The 19,592-nt window shown below is 47.2% G+C and overlaps 1 protein-coding gene across 4 annotated transcripts in view; it reads right to left on the bottom strand.

The window, feature by feature from the left end:
• Window positions 1–19,592, bottom strand: part of zfat (zinc finger and AT-hook domain containing) — a 104,991-nt gene that overhangs the window by 47,432 nt on the left and 37,967 nt on the right. For all 4 annotated transcript variants that reach the window (XM_033019962.1, XM_033019963.1, XM_033019965.1 and 1 more), the window contains exon 7: window positions 7,351–7,583. In XM_033019962.1, the coding sequence (XP_032875853.1) occupies window positions 7,351–7,583 (233 nt within the window). The remainder of the gene's footprint in view (window positions 1–7,350; window positions 7,584–19,592) is intronic.

Here is a 19,592-nt window from a genome sequence, read left to right as displayed (position 1 = left end):
ACCAGGGCAGCATCCATGTCGACGGCTAAAGAATGGACATGCCTATAGACCACATCCTGGCTACAGCAGGATGGTGGGGGGGGGGGGTAAAAGACCGTTTAGAAATTTTATAATAAGCCGTTGGCAAAACCTGGTTTATTTGCAGTAAAGATTTACGAACTGCAAATATTTAATTTAAGCCCAGGGGAGCAACTTAATTCTTTGTTGTTATTGTTTAAAAAATACCATTGTGTTTTTCTACAAATAGACTCATTGGTTGATTACGATAACACTTCCTCCCTCAAGAACTTCGGCAGTGAGTGAAATGAAACTGTTACACGGTTTGAAATCACAGAGCTTTGAAAACTTCACGTAGGCACTCACGTGACTCCGAAGTAAAATAGTAAGATTAAACGAGAACTTACCAGTTTGAAGTTTGATCTGTATTTTATGAGGAGTTACGATGAGGGATTACGTGCCCTCCGCTCCCACCCTCATTATATGGATCAAACTAATAAATTGATGTCTCCTTATCTTTACTATGTTTACTTCAAAATAACTGTGTCTATCTGTGATTCCACACCGCTGCTTGGAAGTATGCCGCGCCTGCGCACTGAGCGGGTTCTTCACGTAATCCCTCATCGTAACTCCTCATAAAATACAGATCAAACTTCAAACTGGTAAGTTCTCGTTTAATCTTACTATTATACTTGCTACCAATCTGATGTCAGTGGGGTTGTTGCAGGCCTCAGTTAAGACTGTAGCCTTGTCCTTTGGTAAAGTCACCGACATGTGAGCTGTCAATAGTGAACCCCAAATAATCCATTATGTTGGTAGGCGTTAGTTTAGATTTAACTGGATGGATGATAACCCCAGTTTTCACCCAATTGTATGGTGGCTGTTACAGCTAGTTAGGCCAACTCCAAAGTTATGCCCACAATTAGTATGATCATATGATTATGTATTTGGTAGAGCTCTATACTGCCAGAGCTGCCCCATCCAGTTGAATTTTTTTAAATAACGTTTGTGATCAGTCCTTGTAGGCACTGAATAGTAAGCATCTTTTAGGTCGATGCTAGCCATGGAGTAGCCTTTGGAAATCAGTCCTTTAGCAGTTACCAGTTCCCATTTTGTACTGAATATGTAGTACAATGTATTCCAGCCAATCGTGTTGGGTTTACCCATTACCCCTTTTGCACAATTCAATGGTATATCCCTGGATACTGCTTAGGATATAAGTGTCTGTAGTTAATATACACCATATCCAAAAGAGTGTAATCTCCCACCAATGTGTGTTTTATCCACTTTTCCTATAATTTGTAAGGGTCCAGACCCACCTACCTCCATTGCCAGTGGAAGTTTGCTTCTTCTGTGTGGTCTTCTTGGAGGTTGAGGCGCCGGTGTCTGCTTTGTTTTTGGGTTGGGGGTTTGCGCATCTTCCAGAAAGGCCGGTCCGGGCTATGGTCTAAAAGACCGCTGTCCTGTATGCCCGGCCTTTGAGCTTTCACCAGCTTCTCTTGTTCTGCTGGTGGGTGCATAAGGGTGCTGTCTTTGGCTGTAGGAGATCCTTAATGTTGTCGCCTTTATGAGCCCCAGGGCTTTCCTAAGTCCTGCTCCGACATGTTTCCAGATGCTATTTCCACGACTGGAACATTCAGGGATGCGCAGTTTCCTGGTCCCGAGTATTTTTGCAGTGGTGTCCATCGTGGTCTGGCTGCATGTATTTGGACACCATGACCAGTAGATTTTGCCTTCCTGCACCCCCTGCACACTTGTAGTTTTGTTCGTCAAAACCCCTCTTCAGGGTCAGCCCAGAATTGACCCCCCAGTACTCCCCTCTGACGAGGGAGATGCACTGTGCAGCCCTACAAGAGGTGCTGCTGTGGGTTTTACATAGTGCCCACAGTGACTAGACTCCGTCTCCCGGAGCCTGTCATGTTGGAGCTCGGCTCCATAAGCCGCTCCAACTTTCTTTTTCATGTTGGAGCTCGGGTCCATAAGCCGCTCCAACTTTCTTTTTCATGTTGGAGCTCGGCTCCATAAGCCGCTCCAACCGGCTCCAGCGCTCACGGTCGCTGGCCGCCCAAAGTCGGACTCATCAGTCAACGACTCTTTTGGTTTTCTTCTTGCCTTCCCGACCAGACGCAGTGTTTAATCTGGCCGGTGCGGGGGCGAAGTCGGGCACAGCTGTTCCCTTACGGGTGATTCCTGTGCCGCCGGCCGCTGCTGGCGCCCGCAACTCTGCGGTCTTCCCCCGCCAGCTTTGTCGCAGCTCTGGTCAACTTCTTTGCCTTGTGCATGTTTCCCCCACCTGTAAAACAGTATGGGAACAATAAAGACCGCACTATCACTTACCTGCAGGTCCAGGCTTAAAACTTGCCGTTGTTTGCACAGCTCTCCATGTTTCCCCACCTGTGAAACAGTATGGGGAGAATAAAGACCGCATTTTCACTTACCTGCAGGTCCAGGTTTAAACTGTCGCTACGGGGGAACGTCGTTCCACCCCGCCTCCTGCCGTTTCGACTTGTCAAAGTCGACGGCCCCATTCTGAATAGTCTCCCGCCCGGCCGTGGTGTTCTGGCCGGCGCGGGACCAAAAGTCAGCACAGCTGATCCCACTTACGGGGTTTGTGCCTTTAGCTGCTGCTGGCTCCCGCAACTTTGCGGTCCTCCCCAGCCAGCTTCACTCGCAGCACTTGTGGACACTATTTTGTCCAGCTTCCCCCCCCTGAGTAAAAACAGCGCGGGGATCAACACTACCGCAGAGTAAATCACTTACCTGCAGGTCGCGGTTTCAAACTTACCGCTGCGGGGGAACGCTCCACCCCGCCTGTCGTTTCGCAAGCATGAAAGCGATATGGCACGCATGCGTCCTGGCGGGGTTCTTCACGTAGTCACTCACGTGACTCCGAAGTAAAATTTAATGGGAATAGCCACATAAGCAGCAACACATGAATATGTAAACATTGTACACAAATGGAGAAAAAATAAAAAGTTCAATAAATAACAAATATAGTGCAAATAACAACTAATAATATAGTCTTTTGCAGTTCAGAGCTCATAGCTTATTCGTTGTGTTTAATAGCCTCATGGCTGTAGGGAAGTAGCTATTCCTGAACCCGGACATTACAGTCTTCTGGCTCCTGTACCTTCTTCCTGATGGCAATGGTGAGATGGGTGTGTGGCCAGGATGGTGTGGGTCCTTGATGATTTTGGCTGCCTTTTTGAGGCAGAGACTACGACAGATCCCTTCCTCGGTGAGGAGATCAAAGCCGGTGATGGACTGGGCAGTGGTCACAACTTTTTGTAGTCTTTTTCACTCCTGGATGTTCAAGTTGCCGAACCAGGCCGCGATGCAACCAGACAGAATGCTCTCTGCCGTGCACCTGTTGTAGTTTAGGAGAATCCTCTTTGACATGCCGAATCACCGTAAACTTCTCAGGAAGTAGAGTCGCTGATGTGCCTTCTTTACAATTGCATCGGTGTGCTGGGTCCAGGAAAGATATTCTGATATATGCATGCCCAGGAATTTGAAGTTATTGATCCTTTCCACCATCTATAAACAGGATTGTGCGTCCTCATCCTTCCCCTACCAAAGTCAACAATCAGTTCCTTGGTCTTACTGATATTGAGAGCCAGGTTGTGGTTTTCTACTTCTGACAAGATAGACATCTGGTTTGCTTAGATTACAAAAATGTATTATGTAAAGAAGATTGCAATGCTGTGATGAAATCGCACTACATACATTTTACAAGCTACATAAATTTAACACATAAAGTTCATCTGATGGGTAACTTAAAGATTAAACAGGCGTCTGCAGAAATGAGAAAACTAATGGTTCGTTGGAAACTGAGGTAACCAGCGACGCATTTTTTCACCATACTTGTTTAATCTATTGAAAGAATATGAACAATAAATCAAATTCAGAAGGTTGTCAAAGCCAGTCGGTGGGGACGCTGCGAGACGGCTGCCCTGCCAGCAGTGTGTTCGTCATTTCTACTTTTTTTTAGTATGTGCAAATGTGTGTTTTAATGTCTCTTGGTGTGTCTAGTGTGGGGGGTGGTGAGGTGGGAAAGGGGGGAACCCGCTTTCGGTCGCTTCCTCCACGGAGAGGCGACTTACAACATCCTGAAGCCACGGTCTCCGGTAGGGAAGCACCGATTCGGCAGTTACCTTCCAGACGAGAGGGCCTGTACATCTGGCTGCCCGCAGCGGCGACTGCGGAGGTTTATGGCCCCGACCACAGGGGAACAATGGAGGACTGACTGTACTTTGTGCCTTCCACCACAGTGAAGAATGCTGTGGTGGATGTTTGTGTTACAAATTTTTAATTGTGTATTCTTTTTGATTGTACCGCTGCTGGCAAGTTCATTTCACTGCACTTTATTATGCATGTGATGAATAAAACTGATTGATTGATTGATTATAATATTATCTAAGAAATGCAGATGATACTTGAACTTAAAGAGAATCTGAGAATGCAAGGGCTGGCCTGCTATTCACCCACCACTAAATTGACAAAGGAGGAAGGTGTGGCGGTCCCTGGGGGTTAGGCTACTCCTTGGGTCATCCCCCTCGGCTCTTGAGGGACAGGGCGTGGGTCTGCCACGGGGTTTCCCAAGTCATGCTCACTGGTGTGTGTGTTCTCGCTGCTGAATAAAACTACTTCTGACCTGCCTGACGTCTTGCCTTTACCTGACCTCGTCCAGGCCGCTACAAAGGTTCCTAAGCCACTAATGCCTAGGAGGATATGGAATTCTGAGAATAATTTAAAAGCCTCAGAAACCATCAGCATTTTCAAGTGTGTAGGAACGAACTGCAGATGTTAGTTTATACACGTAATGGAGTAACTCAGCAGGTGAAGCAGTTTCTCTGGAGAAAAAGGATGGGAAATGTTTTGTGTCAGATCCTTTCTTCAGACTGAAAGTAGAGAGGGAGGAGGGGGTTGGGGATTGGGGGTAGGAAAAGGCCAGAACAAATCAGGGCTGTAACAGATGACCAAGGAAGGGTGGAGCGTATAATGGCCCACTGTTAGTTGGGGAAGAGATGATAACAAAAGGAAACAGGACCTTCAGCCCATTGAGTCCACACGGACCAGCGATCCCTGTTACACACACTAACCACCGCCCACACACACACTAACCACCCCCCACCACACACACTAACCACCCCCATTGATATTATGTTAATATTATTCATTTGCTCCTTTTACCCCATCCCCGCCCTATCAACTCACGCATTGCCCCCAACTCACAAGCGCATCTATAGAGGGGATAGCTAGTTAATATGTTTTCAGTATCATTAGCAGGATAAATACTAGCTAAGACACCAGAAAAAGAAAACATGACGAGGTGGGATAGAACCTCAGTTTATCCCATCAACAATATGGTACTTCTGGCAATTCATTAACACAACATTGAGTTGTCAATTACTCCATTCCAACTGTAAAGTAGATTTGAAGGAAAGAGGATAGAACACAGAACATTGCAGCACCGGAACAGGCTCTTCAGCCCACTGTTTGTGCTGAATATGATGCCTAGTTAAACTGATCTCATCTGCCTGTACATGATCCATATCTCTCTATTCCCTGCACTTCCATGTGCCTATCTAAAAGCCTCTTAAATGCCACTATTATATCTGCCTCTACCACTATCCCTGGCAATGCGTTCCAGGCCACCACCAGTCTGTGTAAAAAAACTTGCCCCACATATCTCCATTAAACTTTCCCTCTCTAACCATATAGCAATACCCTCTATTGGATATTTCCTCTCTGGGAAAAAAACATGTGACTGTCTCTCCTATCTATGCTTCTCAAAATGTTACATACTTCAATCAAGTCTCCCCTCAACCTCCAACATTCCAGAGAAAACAATCCAAGTTTAGCCAACCTTTCCCTGTAGCTGAAACTCTCTAATCCAAGTAGCAGTCTGGTAAATCTGTAGGTGAATGCTTAATTGTTGTATTTCGAACAGTTGGAAGGATTGCGCAAAAGATTATCCTAAGCCATATGAGGATTTTTACTTTCCAAAGAGTTACACTCCAATCAATTACTTTGGATTTCAAGGTTGTTAAGCAATTGTAGGCGGCAACCAATTTGTGCAATTATCAACAAGAAAGTACGACAGGGTAATTTGCAGAATTAGTTGAAGAATAAATGACAACCAGGAGAAATCTTTCTTGATTTGTTCTCTGGAAACTTATAGGTTCATCAAAACAATTAGACAGAAGCTCACTTTGTCTCGTTCAAATAAAGAGCAGCTGCTACAATAAAGCATTCATCCACTGATGCTTATGTGTAAACTGTACACCCAAGCCCTTAAAAGATTATGCTCAAAATATCCTGCGAGTCATGAGTCTCATCACTGTTAAATCGAGGGTAACAAATAGTATTAGGGAAAAGGTAGCATCGTGGCTGTGTTACCATATTAGTGACCCAGAGACTGAGACTAATGATCTGGTGACGTGATCAAACCTTGCCAAAGAATCCGATCATCTTAAATTCGGTTACATTAAATAGTACTGCAATTAAAAAAAACGTATTAATAATGGTGACCAAGAAAGTTCTGGTAAGATTCAGGCGATTCGGTAAGCTTGGTAATAATGTAGGGAGAAAAGAATCAGTGATTCCATCGCTGCATGGCCTATTCATGTCATCAGGGTCCAGAGCAATGTGGTTGATTCTTCGCTTTCCTCAGAAATCTATAAAGCCATTTGGCTCAAGGACCAATGTGGATGAAAAAGTATGCAATGCCAACAAGCTATGAAAAAAAACATTTTTAAAAACCTCTCTATCGTGAGACTTAATATAACCAGGGTTAGGAAAACGGTCTACTTGATAAGACACAAATTGCTGGAGTAACACAACAAGGCAGGCAATATCTTCGAAACATCACCTATCCATGTTCTCCAGTTATGCTACCTGACCCACTGAATTACTCCAGCACATTGTGTCTTTTATTTGGTAAACCAGCATCTGCAGTTCTTCATATCTCTATGATTGATTTAACTTTTTTTGAAAAAAAGATGAGCTAGTTTACTCAAACAAGTAAATAAAATTGACCTGGTGTGAAACCCCATGTGGACCTTATAATTTTGACCCCTTGACACATTGTCTTTCTTTTTATAGATACAGCATGGAAACAGGTGCTTTGTCCCACACCAATTAATGAGTCCACGGCAAGCAATGATCATCCATACACTCGTTCGATACTACAAACTCGGGACAATTTACAGAGGCCAATTAACCGACAAACCGGCACGTCTTTGGAGTGTGGCAGGAAACCCACATGGTCACAGGGGGAATGTACAAACTCTACTGCTGTGCCGCCCACAAACATTGACATGGATAATCATGTTTGGGAATGAAACTTACCAGCTCACCATGATTCTTCTGGTGTGCCTGCAGCTTGTACTTGTCCGCGGTGGTGTAGCAGCATCCGTCGGCCGGGCACCTCAGCTGGATGTTGCTGTGCTTCTGCACAACGTGACGCTTCAGGCAGTTCTTGGTGATGGAGGAGTAGCTGCACTGAGAGCAGTAGTAAAGGTGCTCCCTGGTGTGCGTCCGAATGTGCATGTCATAATGGACTTGGTACCAGTATAATTTTCCTTTAAAGAAGCGAGGAGGGGGGTTATAATGATAGGCTAAAAAATATGAGGCATTTGGTGTGTAGGTTAGGTAAGGAGCGATTGATGGGTTCGGAAAGGGAGGGGAAAGACAATACTGTAAAATAAATAAGTAGCACTAGAATGCCGGCTAATTTTATTTTAGCTGTGGGGAAACTTTATGGGGAAAATGCAGGAAGAAGCGTGCAGATTAACTTAGCAAAAGGTTCAAATGAAAGTTCTCATATATTTCAGTTTATCAAACTGCTCGTTCTTAAATAATAGCTTGAGATGCATAAGAATATACTTAGTCATGGTAACTAAATGGAAGAAGGCTTACATAATAAAATATGAAACGTTTGCTAGCTTGCTTTTACATATGTTATATCTAATACAAATACTTTTGTTTATGTTTTCACATGCTCAATCGGGGCTTTGCACTGGAATTTAATATAACTGCTTTCGAAGATGCACTTTAAAAAATTATATATTATGCACGCACGCACACATATACTGTTAATGCACTAAATTACTATTTGGAGTCCCCCCGCGTCATATGTCCCACCACCCATGCTCTTGCAGAGTAGCAGGAAATGTATTTTTCAAGCACCTTGTTGCAAGAAATGTAACAAGCAAAATGTGAACCATAAGGTCCCACAATAAGCAAGAGATATCACTAATCATTTGGTGTTACCGGTGAGGGGATAATTATTGACTAGACCATCTGGGGAACCGCCTGTTCTCACGAGAACCGCATGTTTTTCACCCAGAGAGTTGTGAGTCTGTGGAATTTTCTGCCTCAGAGGACGGTGGAGGCCAGTTCTCTGGATACTTTAAAGAGAGAGCTTGATAGGGCTCTTAAAGATAGCGGAGTCAGGGAATATGGGGAGAAGGCAGGAACAGGGTACTGATTGTGGATGATCAGCCATGATCACATTGAATGACGGTGCTGGCTCGAAGGGCCGAGTGGCCTACTCCTGCACCTATTGTCTATTGTCTAAACATTTTTGATAAATACCAGTTAAAAATATAGGCAGCACTTTTCTCTACTTCATGTCTTCTAATACCGGAAAGGAAATTAACGTAACTTTATAATAGCATGACCAAATTACTTTCACTTATTTCTCAACAGAGCTCTGGTTTCACTTATTTTGAACAAGGTTGCTTTGAAGTTGAGACAGGAGGAATGGAATGTATATTTTTTTCTGATATTTTATTTTAAAAATGGTTACCTGGAAAGCCGGTAAGAACTATGTTACCGTAAACATGGGTGCTATACTGACAGGCTTATTTTTGTTAAAGTACAAGCATCTAGTCATTCACATCATTGCACATTTGGAATAATACATTAGCGTGAGATATCTTGATGTGGTTAAACACTGGGACACAATAAGAAGTTATGATTATTGGGAAGTATGCTAAATAGGCTGCACTACCAATATGTATCATATTTGCTTCCCAATGGAAATGCACACCAAAGGCAGCAAAGACAGTATAGGGCCTGTCCCACTGCGGCGACCTAATTTGCGAGTTTAGAAGAGTTTGCCCTCAACTCATACTCGCAGCATGGTCGACACGAGGTCCTAGAAGGTCCTTGCAAATCCCCTTCATGCTCGAGAGTATTCCCCGCGTACTCGAGGCCTCACCTAGGTCGTGGCATTTTTTCAGCAAGCTGAAAAATGCCCGCGATTAAAAAAACGTCGTGTTTTTCACCCAGAGTTGTGAGTCTGTGGAATTGGATCAAATCGATAATTTTTTGCTCGTAGGTAGTCAAAGGCAATCGAAGGTAATCAAAGGTAGTTGAAGGTAAGCTTGTTGACAAAAAAAAGGTAAGTAAACCGACCGGTAATGTTAAATGATCGCTAAACTTTATTAAAAGTTGTCTGGCTTCTTAAAAGTGTTTACACTCCTTCTCCCCCCTTCTCCCTTCTCTGAGCACTTCCCCTTGTCAACCAACATCACAATAATATTTTCTCCATACTTGCACGTCTAGTCTCTCAATTCATTTCACATCAACCATGAGATATTTTGATGCAGTTAAACACAGACACAAAATTTGGAATATTTTCATAAAAATATAGATTTGACTAGACTAAGTGGGACCCGTTGGGTCCCAGCATCACATGGAAGGGATGGTCCCCCAATGCAATATTCCACCTCTCCACCAATTCCAATATTGGTGGCCAGTGGGGGGTGGGTGGGGCTTTCTGGAGAGCGCTAGTATGGGTGTTGTGGGCTGAAGGGACTCGTTTCCAGAGGGCTAGTATGGACATTGTGGGCCGAATGGATTCTTGGGCTGGCGGCTCAGTCACTCAAGCCTGTTGTGCTAGCAGCTCCTCACTCACGGCTGGTGGGCTGGCAGTTGACTCATGGCTATTCCTTGAAATTCCATTTCAAGCAGGGTGCAAGGCCACCAAATTCAAGTGCGGTTTCATACTATTTCAAGCAGGGTGCAAGGCCACTAAAGAGCGAGTCATGACCTCTCCTCCATCTTGCAGAGACTGAGCCACGCCCGCACTTCTTGGTTTTATAGTCCCGCCAGAAGGGGCGTGGCCTTCATGGCGTGATTGACATGAGAGTGAATCTCAACATTTTTTAAACACTAATAACTATTTTATTTTTCATCGATGGGAAAAATCTTCGTCATCTGATGAGCGGAGGGGGACTGAGTAAGATGGCCAAAAATCACAGCCATACATGGTAGCGTTTTTTTCTAAAATCAATATAAAGCACAAACAGGAAGTGGTCAAGATTAGACTTTTAATTATATAGAAGGCAAGGCAAGTTTAATTGGGCAAGGCAACTTTAATTACGCAAGGCAACTTTAATAAGGCAACAGAGCTTTAGCATTTCCAAACCAAAGGCACCAGAACTTTAGCATTTCCAAACCAAAGGCAACACAGCTTCAGCATTTCCGAACCAACGACAATACTGCTTTAGCATTTCCAAACCAAAGGCAACACAGCTTTAGCATTTCCAAACCAAAGGCAACACAGCTTTAGCATTTCCAAACTATATTTTCAAACCACTTTAAGGGCACTGACAGGTCAGTAAAACCACTCGCAGTTTAGTAGACATGTGTTCAGTGTTATTCACAGCTCAGACTGAGAGACGTAACCCTCTCGCTCCCCCATCTTGCAGAGACTGACTGAGACACTCAACACTTCCGGATTTTATAGTCCCTCTGGAAGGGGCGTGGCCTTCAGGAGAGAGTATCTCAACATTTTTTAAACATTAATAACTCTTTTATTTTTCATCGATGGGAAAAATCCTCTTTGCCTGCGCAGCAGAGGGGGACTCTGAGTAAGGTGGCCAAAAATCACAGCCGTAAGTGGCAGCGTTTTTTCTAAAATCAATATACAGAACAACAGGAAGTGGTCAAGATCAGACTTTTGGAAATATAGATTTCTTCCTCTGTGGAGAGGAAGTGGCTGGTGTCAGGGAGTGTGTCAGGATCATCACTGACAACAATGGACATAAATAAATTGAACAGAAACATAGCTGCAAAAAAAGTTTGGAACTGTGGCAAATATCAGAGTTCTACATATGGCACATCCAGAAAAATAAATAACTTTAGCTTTTATCCAATTCATAAGTAATCCTGATACATTCTATTAGTTCCCTCTTTCCCAATTAACCAAGCAACATCTACAGCTGCCATTCACCTCTGAAGAAATTAATTAACCCAATTGTGTATACTGCAAGCATGACAGTCCAGAAACATCTCATCCTGTCAACTGTGCTTGCTGCAACAATGGAAAAAGTTTCTGTTAGTTAATAAAATAGTTTGATAATTTACTGAATGTTGCTTTATAGATAGGGGTTAACATCTCTCCATTACCTCTCAAACATCTTTCCACAGATGTCACCAAGTACCATTTCCCAATTTTTCCCCATAGTATTATCTTGAGAGATAAGTACAATCACGAAGAGATAATTGATTACTTTTTCTCATTTACCATATCTTAAAGGAAAATACTAAGTATTTTCACTGCTTCTTTATTTCCTATATATTGATCGGACCCATTCTTCAATTAATTACTTATTTACAAAACACTAGACGATCTAATGTGCAGATTTTCTTCTCAGTTTTTATTATCCTTTTTAAATTTTTTATCTCATTAAAATTTATCTATTCCAAAATCACAAAATATTAATCTTAAAGTGTGCTGATCCAAATAAGCTAGTTATGCATTTATCATTTGCAGCAATTGATAAAGGTCAGGTTATCTATATAGAAAATGCTAAACTCTAGAATTACTGTTGGTGATATTAACAAAGGAATTCTTAATGTTCACGATTCCTCCATTTGCACTTTTGTCATAGAAAAATGCAGCGTGGAATCCTTTGGCCCAAGTTGTCCAAGATGCCGAATAAGCTAGTCCCATTTGCCCATATTAGGTCCTATCCATATATCTGTCCTATATGTCTGCAGAGGGGTCTCGACCCAAAACGTCACCCATCCATTCCCTCCAGAGATGCTGCCTCACCCGCTGAGTTACTCCAGCATTTTGTGTCTACCTGCCAGATGTCTTTTGAATGTCATTATTGTAACTGCCTCAATCACTCCCTCTACAAGCTCATCCAGATGCATTCCACCCCATGTGAAGAGGTTCCCCCTCAGGTCCCTTTTAAATCATTCCCTAATCACCACCTTTGTCATGCAGATTTTGATTCTCATTCTCTGGGAAAAAGACCATGTGCATTCACCTGATCTATACCCATCAAGATTTTATACATCTCTGTTAGATCAACGTTCTGTCTCCTATGCTCAAGGAATAGACTTTAGGAGAGCTCCCCCTCCCCTCACCCCACTCACGATCAACAACACCACAGTCACATCTGTGGAGTCTTTTAAGTTCCTGGGAACCATCATCGTGTAGCAGCCTGGACGAGGTCAGGAAAAGGCCAGACGTCAGGCAGGTTCAAACAGTAGTTTTTAATGACACAGCGTGAACACACACACCCCAGCGAGGGACCTTGGGAAACCTCGTGGCAGACCAACGCCCCTGTCCCTCAATAGTCGAGGGGGATGACCCAAGGAGTGGCCTAAACCCCAGGGACCGCCACAGGACCCCCCCCCCCCAAGTACCCAAGTCACGAAACGGACAGAAGGACGCACGCGGCAACCAGCCCAGGTGCGCACCATGCCCGGCACAGGAACAGGCAACTGACCAACAGGTGCAGGGGGCGGAGTAGTCAGTGGAGGAGGTACCCTAGACGGAGGGCTCCCTCACTTACGGGGCCGCGCTACCAGCACCGGCCGATCAATGTCAATATGCGCTGGCTTCAGTCGCGCAACCGAAAGTCTCATGCCGACCCCCCCATGTCCAGGACGAATGTAGATGAGCCATACTCTAGGACCCGGAAGAGACCCTCGTACGGCCACTGGAGAGGTGTCCGATGAGCATCCCTATGCAGGAAGACGAACTGGCAGTCCTCCAGAGCAGAGAGAATGTGCGGACGGAAAGGACCCATGACGAGACGTGGACACGGCGCCAGCTTGCCCACCGTCTCCCGAAGACGTTGCAGAGCATCCGAAGGCTGCTCCAATTGGCCCCGTGCCGGCAGGATGAACTCCCCGGGCACCGTCAACGGGAACCCATACACCAACTCGGCGGAGGAGGAGGCCAAGTCCTCCTTGGGTGCGGTGAGGATCCCCAGCAAAACCCACGACAGAGCGTCCACCCAGTCCGGATCATTCAGCCGTGCCTTCAGGGCATCCTTAAGTTGGCGGTGAAACTGCTCCACCAGTCCGTTCGCCTGCAGATGATACGCCATCGTGTGGTGTAGGCGAACCCGCAGGAGACGTGCCATGGCCGACAACAGTTCCGATATGAACTGAGGCCCCCGGTCGGATGTTATGTCCAATGGCACACCGAACCGGGCGATCCAGTACGCCACCAAGGCTCGAGCACAAGTGGCCGTTGAGGAATCAGGTAGCAGAATGGCTTCAGGCCACCACGCGAAACGGTCCACGACGGTGAATAGATAGGTCATGCCCCGGGATGGCGGCAGTGGCCCCACGATGTCCACGTGAATGTGGTCGAACCGCTGCCGAGGGATGGTGAACTCCTGTAACGGCACGCGCACGTGTCGCTGCACCTTGGCGGTTTGGCACAGGATGCAGGTGCGCGCCCAATGTCCAACCTCCTTCCGCAGCCTGTGCCACATGAAGCAGGGGGCTACCAGGGCCGTTATCGCCAGGATGGAGGGATGCGCAAGCCTATGGAGCACCTCAAACACCCTGACAATGGGTCGCGGAACTCCAGTGGAGACATCGCACAGCAGTGTTGCGCCCCCAGGACCAGACAACGTCCTCCAACTGCAGGCCCGAAACTGTCGTCCGATAGGCAGCCATCTCCTCGTCGACCAGCTGTGCGGCTGCCAGGGCGGAATAATTAATACCCTCAGCGACTTGGAGAACCGCGTGAACCGCAGGCGTCGGCCACCCTGTTATATTTGCCGTCAACGAAACGGATGGAGGTGGTGTACTCGGACACATAAGCCAACTGCCTCTGCTGCCAGGCAGACCACGGGTCTGAAACCTTGGCGAACGCGAAGGTTAGCGGCTTGTGATCCGTAAATGCAGTAAAAGGCCTCCCCTCCAGGAAGTAGCGAAAGTGGCGTACGGTGAGATACAGGGCAAGGGGCTCGCGGTCGAAAGTGCTGTAACGGCGCTGAGCACCACTGAAATGCCTGCTGAAGAAGGCGAGTGGCCGCCAGCATCCGTCAACGAGCTGCTCCAACACTGCCCCAACTGCAACCTCAGAAGCGTCCACCGTCAGGGAGGTCGGGGCGTCCTCTCGTGGGTGGACGAACATCGTGGCATCAGCCAGTGCCTCCTTAGCTCTCTCAAATGCCGCTGTTGCTTCTTCCGACCACTCAACCTCCCCGCAATGACCAGCAATTAGATGGACAAGCGGACGCATGATTGCGGCCGCTGCCGGCAAGAAATGGTGATAAAAGGTGACCATCCCCATTAATTCCTGTAGGCCCTTAACTGTGGTCGGACCTGCGGACAGCGTCCACTCTGGCCGGCAGAAGCAGCACCCCCTGTGGAGTTACGCGGTGGCCGAGGTAGTCGATGGCCATCACCCCAAAATGGCACTTGGACGAGTTGATGGAGTAACCAAAATTGCTGAGGCGCTGACACAGCTGACGGAGGTGAATGCTGTGCTCATGCCGCGAGCGACTGGCCACGAGTATGTCATCCAAGTACACGAATACGAAGTCCAGGCCGCGGCACACACAGTCCATAAGCCGCTGAAAGGCCTGCGAAGAGTTCTTCAAACCAAATGGCATCCGTACAAATTCAAACAGTCCAAATGTCGTTATAATGGCTGGCTTGGGGATGTCATCAGGGTGGACCGGAATTTGGTTGTAACCTCGCACGAGGTCCACCTTGGAGAACACCGATGCTCCGGCTAGAGGGGCATTGAAGTCCTGAATGTGCGGGACCGGGTACCTGTCGGCGACGGTCGCATCATTCAGGCGACGGTAATTCCTTCACGGGCGCCAGGCCCCTCCTGCTTTAGGGACCATGTGGAGCGGTGACGCTCATTGGCTATCGTAGGGGCGCACAATGCAAATCGCCTCCATCAGGCGAAACTCCTCCCGAGCCAGACGAAGCTTGTCTGGTGCGAGACGACGCGCCTGAGGCGTGCACAGGCGCCGGTAGTAGGAATATGGTGCTTGGGGGTGGAGGAGCGGAAGTGGGGTTTGAGGATGTCCGGAAAATCCGCCAGGATGCGCGCGAAAGTCGCATCCACGGAAGACAGGGGGCCATCAGGGCGTGATGCGGGATCACCAAAGCGAAGGAAGACCGGCTCCAGCGTGACGGAGTGCACCAGGCGCCGCCGCTTGACATCCACGAGCAGTGAATGGGCTCGAAGGGAGTCGGCGCCCAGCAGCGGTTGGAAACGTCAGCGATGACGAACTCCCACAAAAAGCAGCTGTGGCCAAAGTTGAGGGAGATGGTGCGAACCCCGTAGGTGCGAATAGCACTCCCGTTCGCCGCGGTGAGGAGGGGACCCCGTCTGCCCGCATGGATGTCAGCGATGGAGGGAGGCAGAACGTTCACTTCCGCACCAGTGTCCACGAGGAATCGACCCGCAGTGCGGCGATCCCAGGCGAAGACGCGATGAATATGGCCGGCCGCCGAAGGAATCACTGACGACCGGCCCCTTTGTTTCCCGGGAACGAACAGGGTGGGAGACATAGCCTTGCTGCAGCTCCCCAGCGATTATGGTAATAGCACCAACCCCTCTGCTGGTGTCTGGTGGAAATGCATGAGAATTTGGCTGGGTTGAACACCACCGACCTCTGCTGGTGTCGGATGGAACTGCAGGCGGGCCCTGCTGGAAAGACGTGCCTGGACTTGAATGCCCGATGGCGGCCTGATTTTGCCTTGGGGGCCGACTGGGAGCAGCGGAGACGCGGTCGATAGCGGCCCCGACCTGCTCCGAGGCTCCCGACGCCGCAGGAAGGACGGCCAGCGCTTCTAGGTCCCGCTGGCGGGACATCCACAGCTGGTCAGCGTGCTCGGCCAGCGCCTGCGTGTCGGTGAAGGGATCTCTGGCGAGCTGCAGGCAGATGTCAGGAAACAAGGTTCGTGGTCCCACATTAGGGCGAGCATGTCTTCCGGGAAGACAGACGGCCAGCAGTCCCCCAGGCCGTCTATTCGGAGAATCCGAGCTGCCCGCTTAGATTCACTAAGGCCAAACCTCCTGATAAGGAGTTCCTTAAGGGCCCCATATTTGTTAGTTAACGGGGGGGGTCTGAGGTAAGGCCTCGCCTCGCAGTCGCTTGGTCAAGCGTGCTGACCACGTAAAAGTATTTTGTTTCGTCAACAGATACCCTTCACACAGCAAATTGTGCCTCTGCCTGCTGGAACCAGATGTCAGGCTCTTCGGTCCACAGAGTAGGGAGTTTAAGTGCAACGGCGTTGTTATCCATCACGATGTGTGATGAACGGCGGGTTCACCAGTTGTAGCGGCCTGGACGAGGTCAGGAAAAGGCCAGATGTCAGGCAGGTTCAAAAAGTAGTTTTTAATGACACAGCGAGAACACACACACCCCCAAGAGGGACCTCGGGAAACCCCGTGGCAGACCAACGCCCCTGTCCCTCAATAGCCGAAGGGGATGACCCAAGGAGTGGCCTAACCCCCAGGGACCGCCACAATCTCCAAGCACCTTAAATGGGGGGCTACCATTGACTCCACAGTCAAAAAGGCACACAGAAGATGTACTTCAAGTGGCAGCTGAGGAAGCACAATCTACCACAGGCAATTCTATACGGTCATGGTCTGGTTTGGCTCAGCCACCAAGCACGATATCCGGCGGCTGCAGCGAATCGTCCGATCAGCTGAGAAGGTTATTGGCTGCAACCTTCCCTCCATCGATGAACTGTAGACTGCAAGGGCCAGGAAGCGAGTGGGTAAGATCATCTCTGATCCCTCTCACCCTGGCCACAAACTCTTTGAATCACTTTCCTCTGGAACGCGACTGCGGACTGTCAAAGCTGCCACAGCCAGACATAAAAACACCTTTTTGCCATTAGTAGCGCTACTCAATAACCAAAAATCTGTAGCCTGCTTTTGCTCTGGTATTTTATTTAATTCACATGTTTAGTCAATAATGTTTTATTATTAATGTTTAATTTTTTGTGTCATCCCTAACTGTGACTGTATGTCATGTTGTCACTTGTGGGCGGAGCACCAAGGCAAATTCCTTGTATGTGAATACTTTGCCAATAAACTTATTCAGTCATTCATTCATTAATTAATTCATTCATTAAGTCCTAGCCTGCCCAACCTCTCCATAAAAACTTGTTCCAACACCTCGTACAACAGCAACATAGCATCCTAACTTCGGTATTCAGACCAGAGTGACCAATGCCTCTTCATCATCCTGTCTCTCTATGACATCATCTTCAGGGAGCTGTGTACTTATACTCTTAGGTCCATATTCCCACCAACACTCCCCAGGACCTTATCATTCATTGTCAAAGTCCTACCTTGGTTTGACTTCCCAAAATGCAACGCTTTGTACATTTGAATTGAACACCATTTGCCATTTATCAGCTCACTTTGATCAAGAACCCGCCACAATTTTTTATGACCATCTTCACTGTTTACGATACCTTCTATTTTAATGTCACCTGCTAACTAACTATGCTGTGTAGAATTTCACCCAAAATGACCTCTGCAATTGCTTCCTTAGCTTCCTACATGAACATTGGACATTCAGGCCCTGAGAATGTATCCACCTTATTGCGCTTGATGTCTGCCAATACCTATTTGGTCAGTCGTATATGGTCCCACCTGTTTCTTAGCTTACATTATCTACACCTCAGCAAAAAATTGATGAGAAATGATGATGAAAATCTCACCTGTCTTCGGTGGTTTACCCTATAGATGACCGTGCAGATCTTTAAAATTACCTATTCTCTCTTTAGCCACCCTTTTATCCTTCATGCACCAAAGAATCTCTTTGGATTTTCCTTTACCCAGATCCATCTCATGTCTACTTTCTTTCCTTCGTCTTTCCCTCAAGTGTCCTATTCCTACACTTCCTATACTCGTCGAGGGATTCGCTTGATCCTCACTGCCTGATGGTTTATAAACACAGGTTTATATTTGCTTTAAGAAATTAAATGATGGTTAAATTGCATGATCATTTGTTGAGAATATTAAAATCACTTAAATATTATAAGGTACTAGATCAAGTGGGACCCCCATCTCATGGGATGGCTGGTCCCCAAAAGCAATATTCCACCACTCACCCATAGCCCCCAACTGTGCAGGCGTGGCTGACGGGTTCCCGTTGTGACGCCAGATATCCCCGTTGTGACGCAAGTCACGGCAACCCTCCTCAACTGCGCCTTACCATCCCTCTTCCTACCCCAATCCTCCTCCAATCCCTTCATCCTGCAAGTCACTCCCCCTCCTCTTCACCGTCCCTCTTCCATCTCCTCTCCTCCCTCTCCTTTACCCTACCCTCAGTCACTCCCTCCCTACCTCCATAACCCTTCTCCCCTCCCTACCCCCCTCCTCTCCCTCTATCTGTTTAAATAACATTAAACAACAATCCTCTCCTTGTCCCCTCCCCCTCCTCTCCTTACTATAATGTTTCTCATTGGACTGGGAGTCCTGTCTTTGCTTACATTGTCCATAATCCCTCTCCCTCCTTACTCCAAGTGCGACCCGTTGGGCCCCGTTCCCCCAATGCAATATTCCACCACTCACCCGTTCCCCTAATGCAACCCGCTTCCCAAACGCAACCAGCCACGGGAGGGGAGAAGGAGAGGGAGAAGCCTCCCCGCGGGCCCGGAGCAGCAGCCCCCGGACCCGCACCGGCTCGAATACAGCCCAGGGCCTGGAGCCACTGAAAATTCATCATTTTTCTCAAAGTGGGGTCTTGTAAAGTTGAAAATGTGAATAACTTGTAAAATATAACATCAATCTAAATTAAACTTGATTAAAACACACCACAGGACAATTGTGAGTAAGGTGGTCCAAAAATTGTAGTGCTGTCGTGTACCGTTTTGACGTAATTTCAGGATCACATACAGACATCCACCAGACATCCACACACACACACACACACACACACACACACACACACACACACACACACACACACACACACACACACACACACACACACACACACACACACACACAGAAACAAACAAGATGGGACTTTTAGTAATATACTAGACTAAGTGGGACCCGTTGGGTCCCAGCATCACACGGGGCTGGTCACCAACGCATTATTCCACCTCTCCACCAATTCTAATATTGCTCGCCAGTGGGGGAGGGGGCTTTCTGTTGCGCTAGTATGGGTGTTGCGGGCCGAAGGTACTGGTTTATGGAACGGGTATATGGAACACAAACTTTTTTTAAAGGCGAGGCAAACAATTGGGCAGCAGCCACCCGACAACCAAAATTCATTTTGTGAACACAAACTTTTTTAAAAGGAGAGGCAAACAATTGGGCAGCAGCCACC

Source organism: Amblyraja radiata, chromosome 4 (genome assembly GCF_010909765.2).
Source record: "Amblyraja radiata isolate CabotCenter1 chromosome 4, sAmbRad1.1.pri, whole genome shotgun sequence".
Taxonomy (NCBI): Eukaryota; Metazoa; Chordata; class Chondrichthyes; order Rajiformes; family Rajidae; genus Amblyraja; species Amblyraja radiata.
This window is presented reverse-complemented; position numbering and strand designations above follow the sequence as displayed.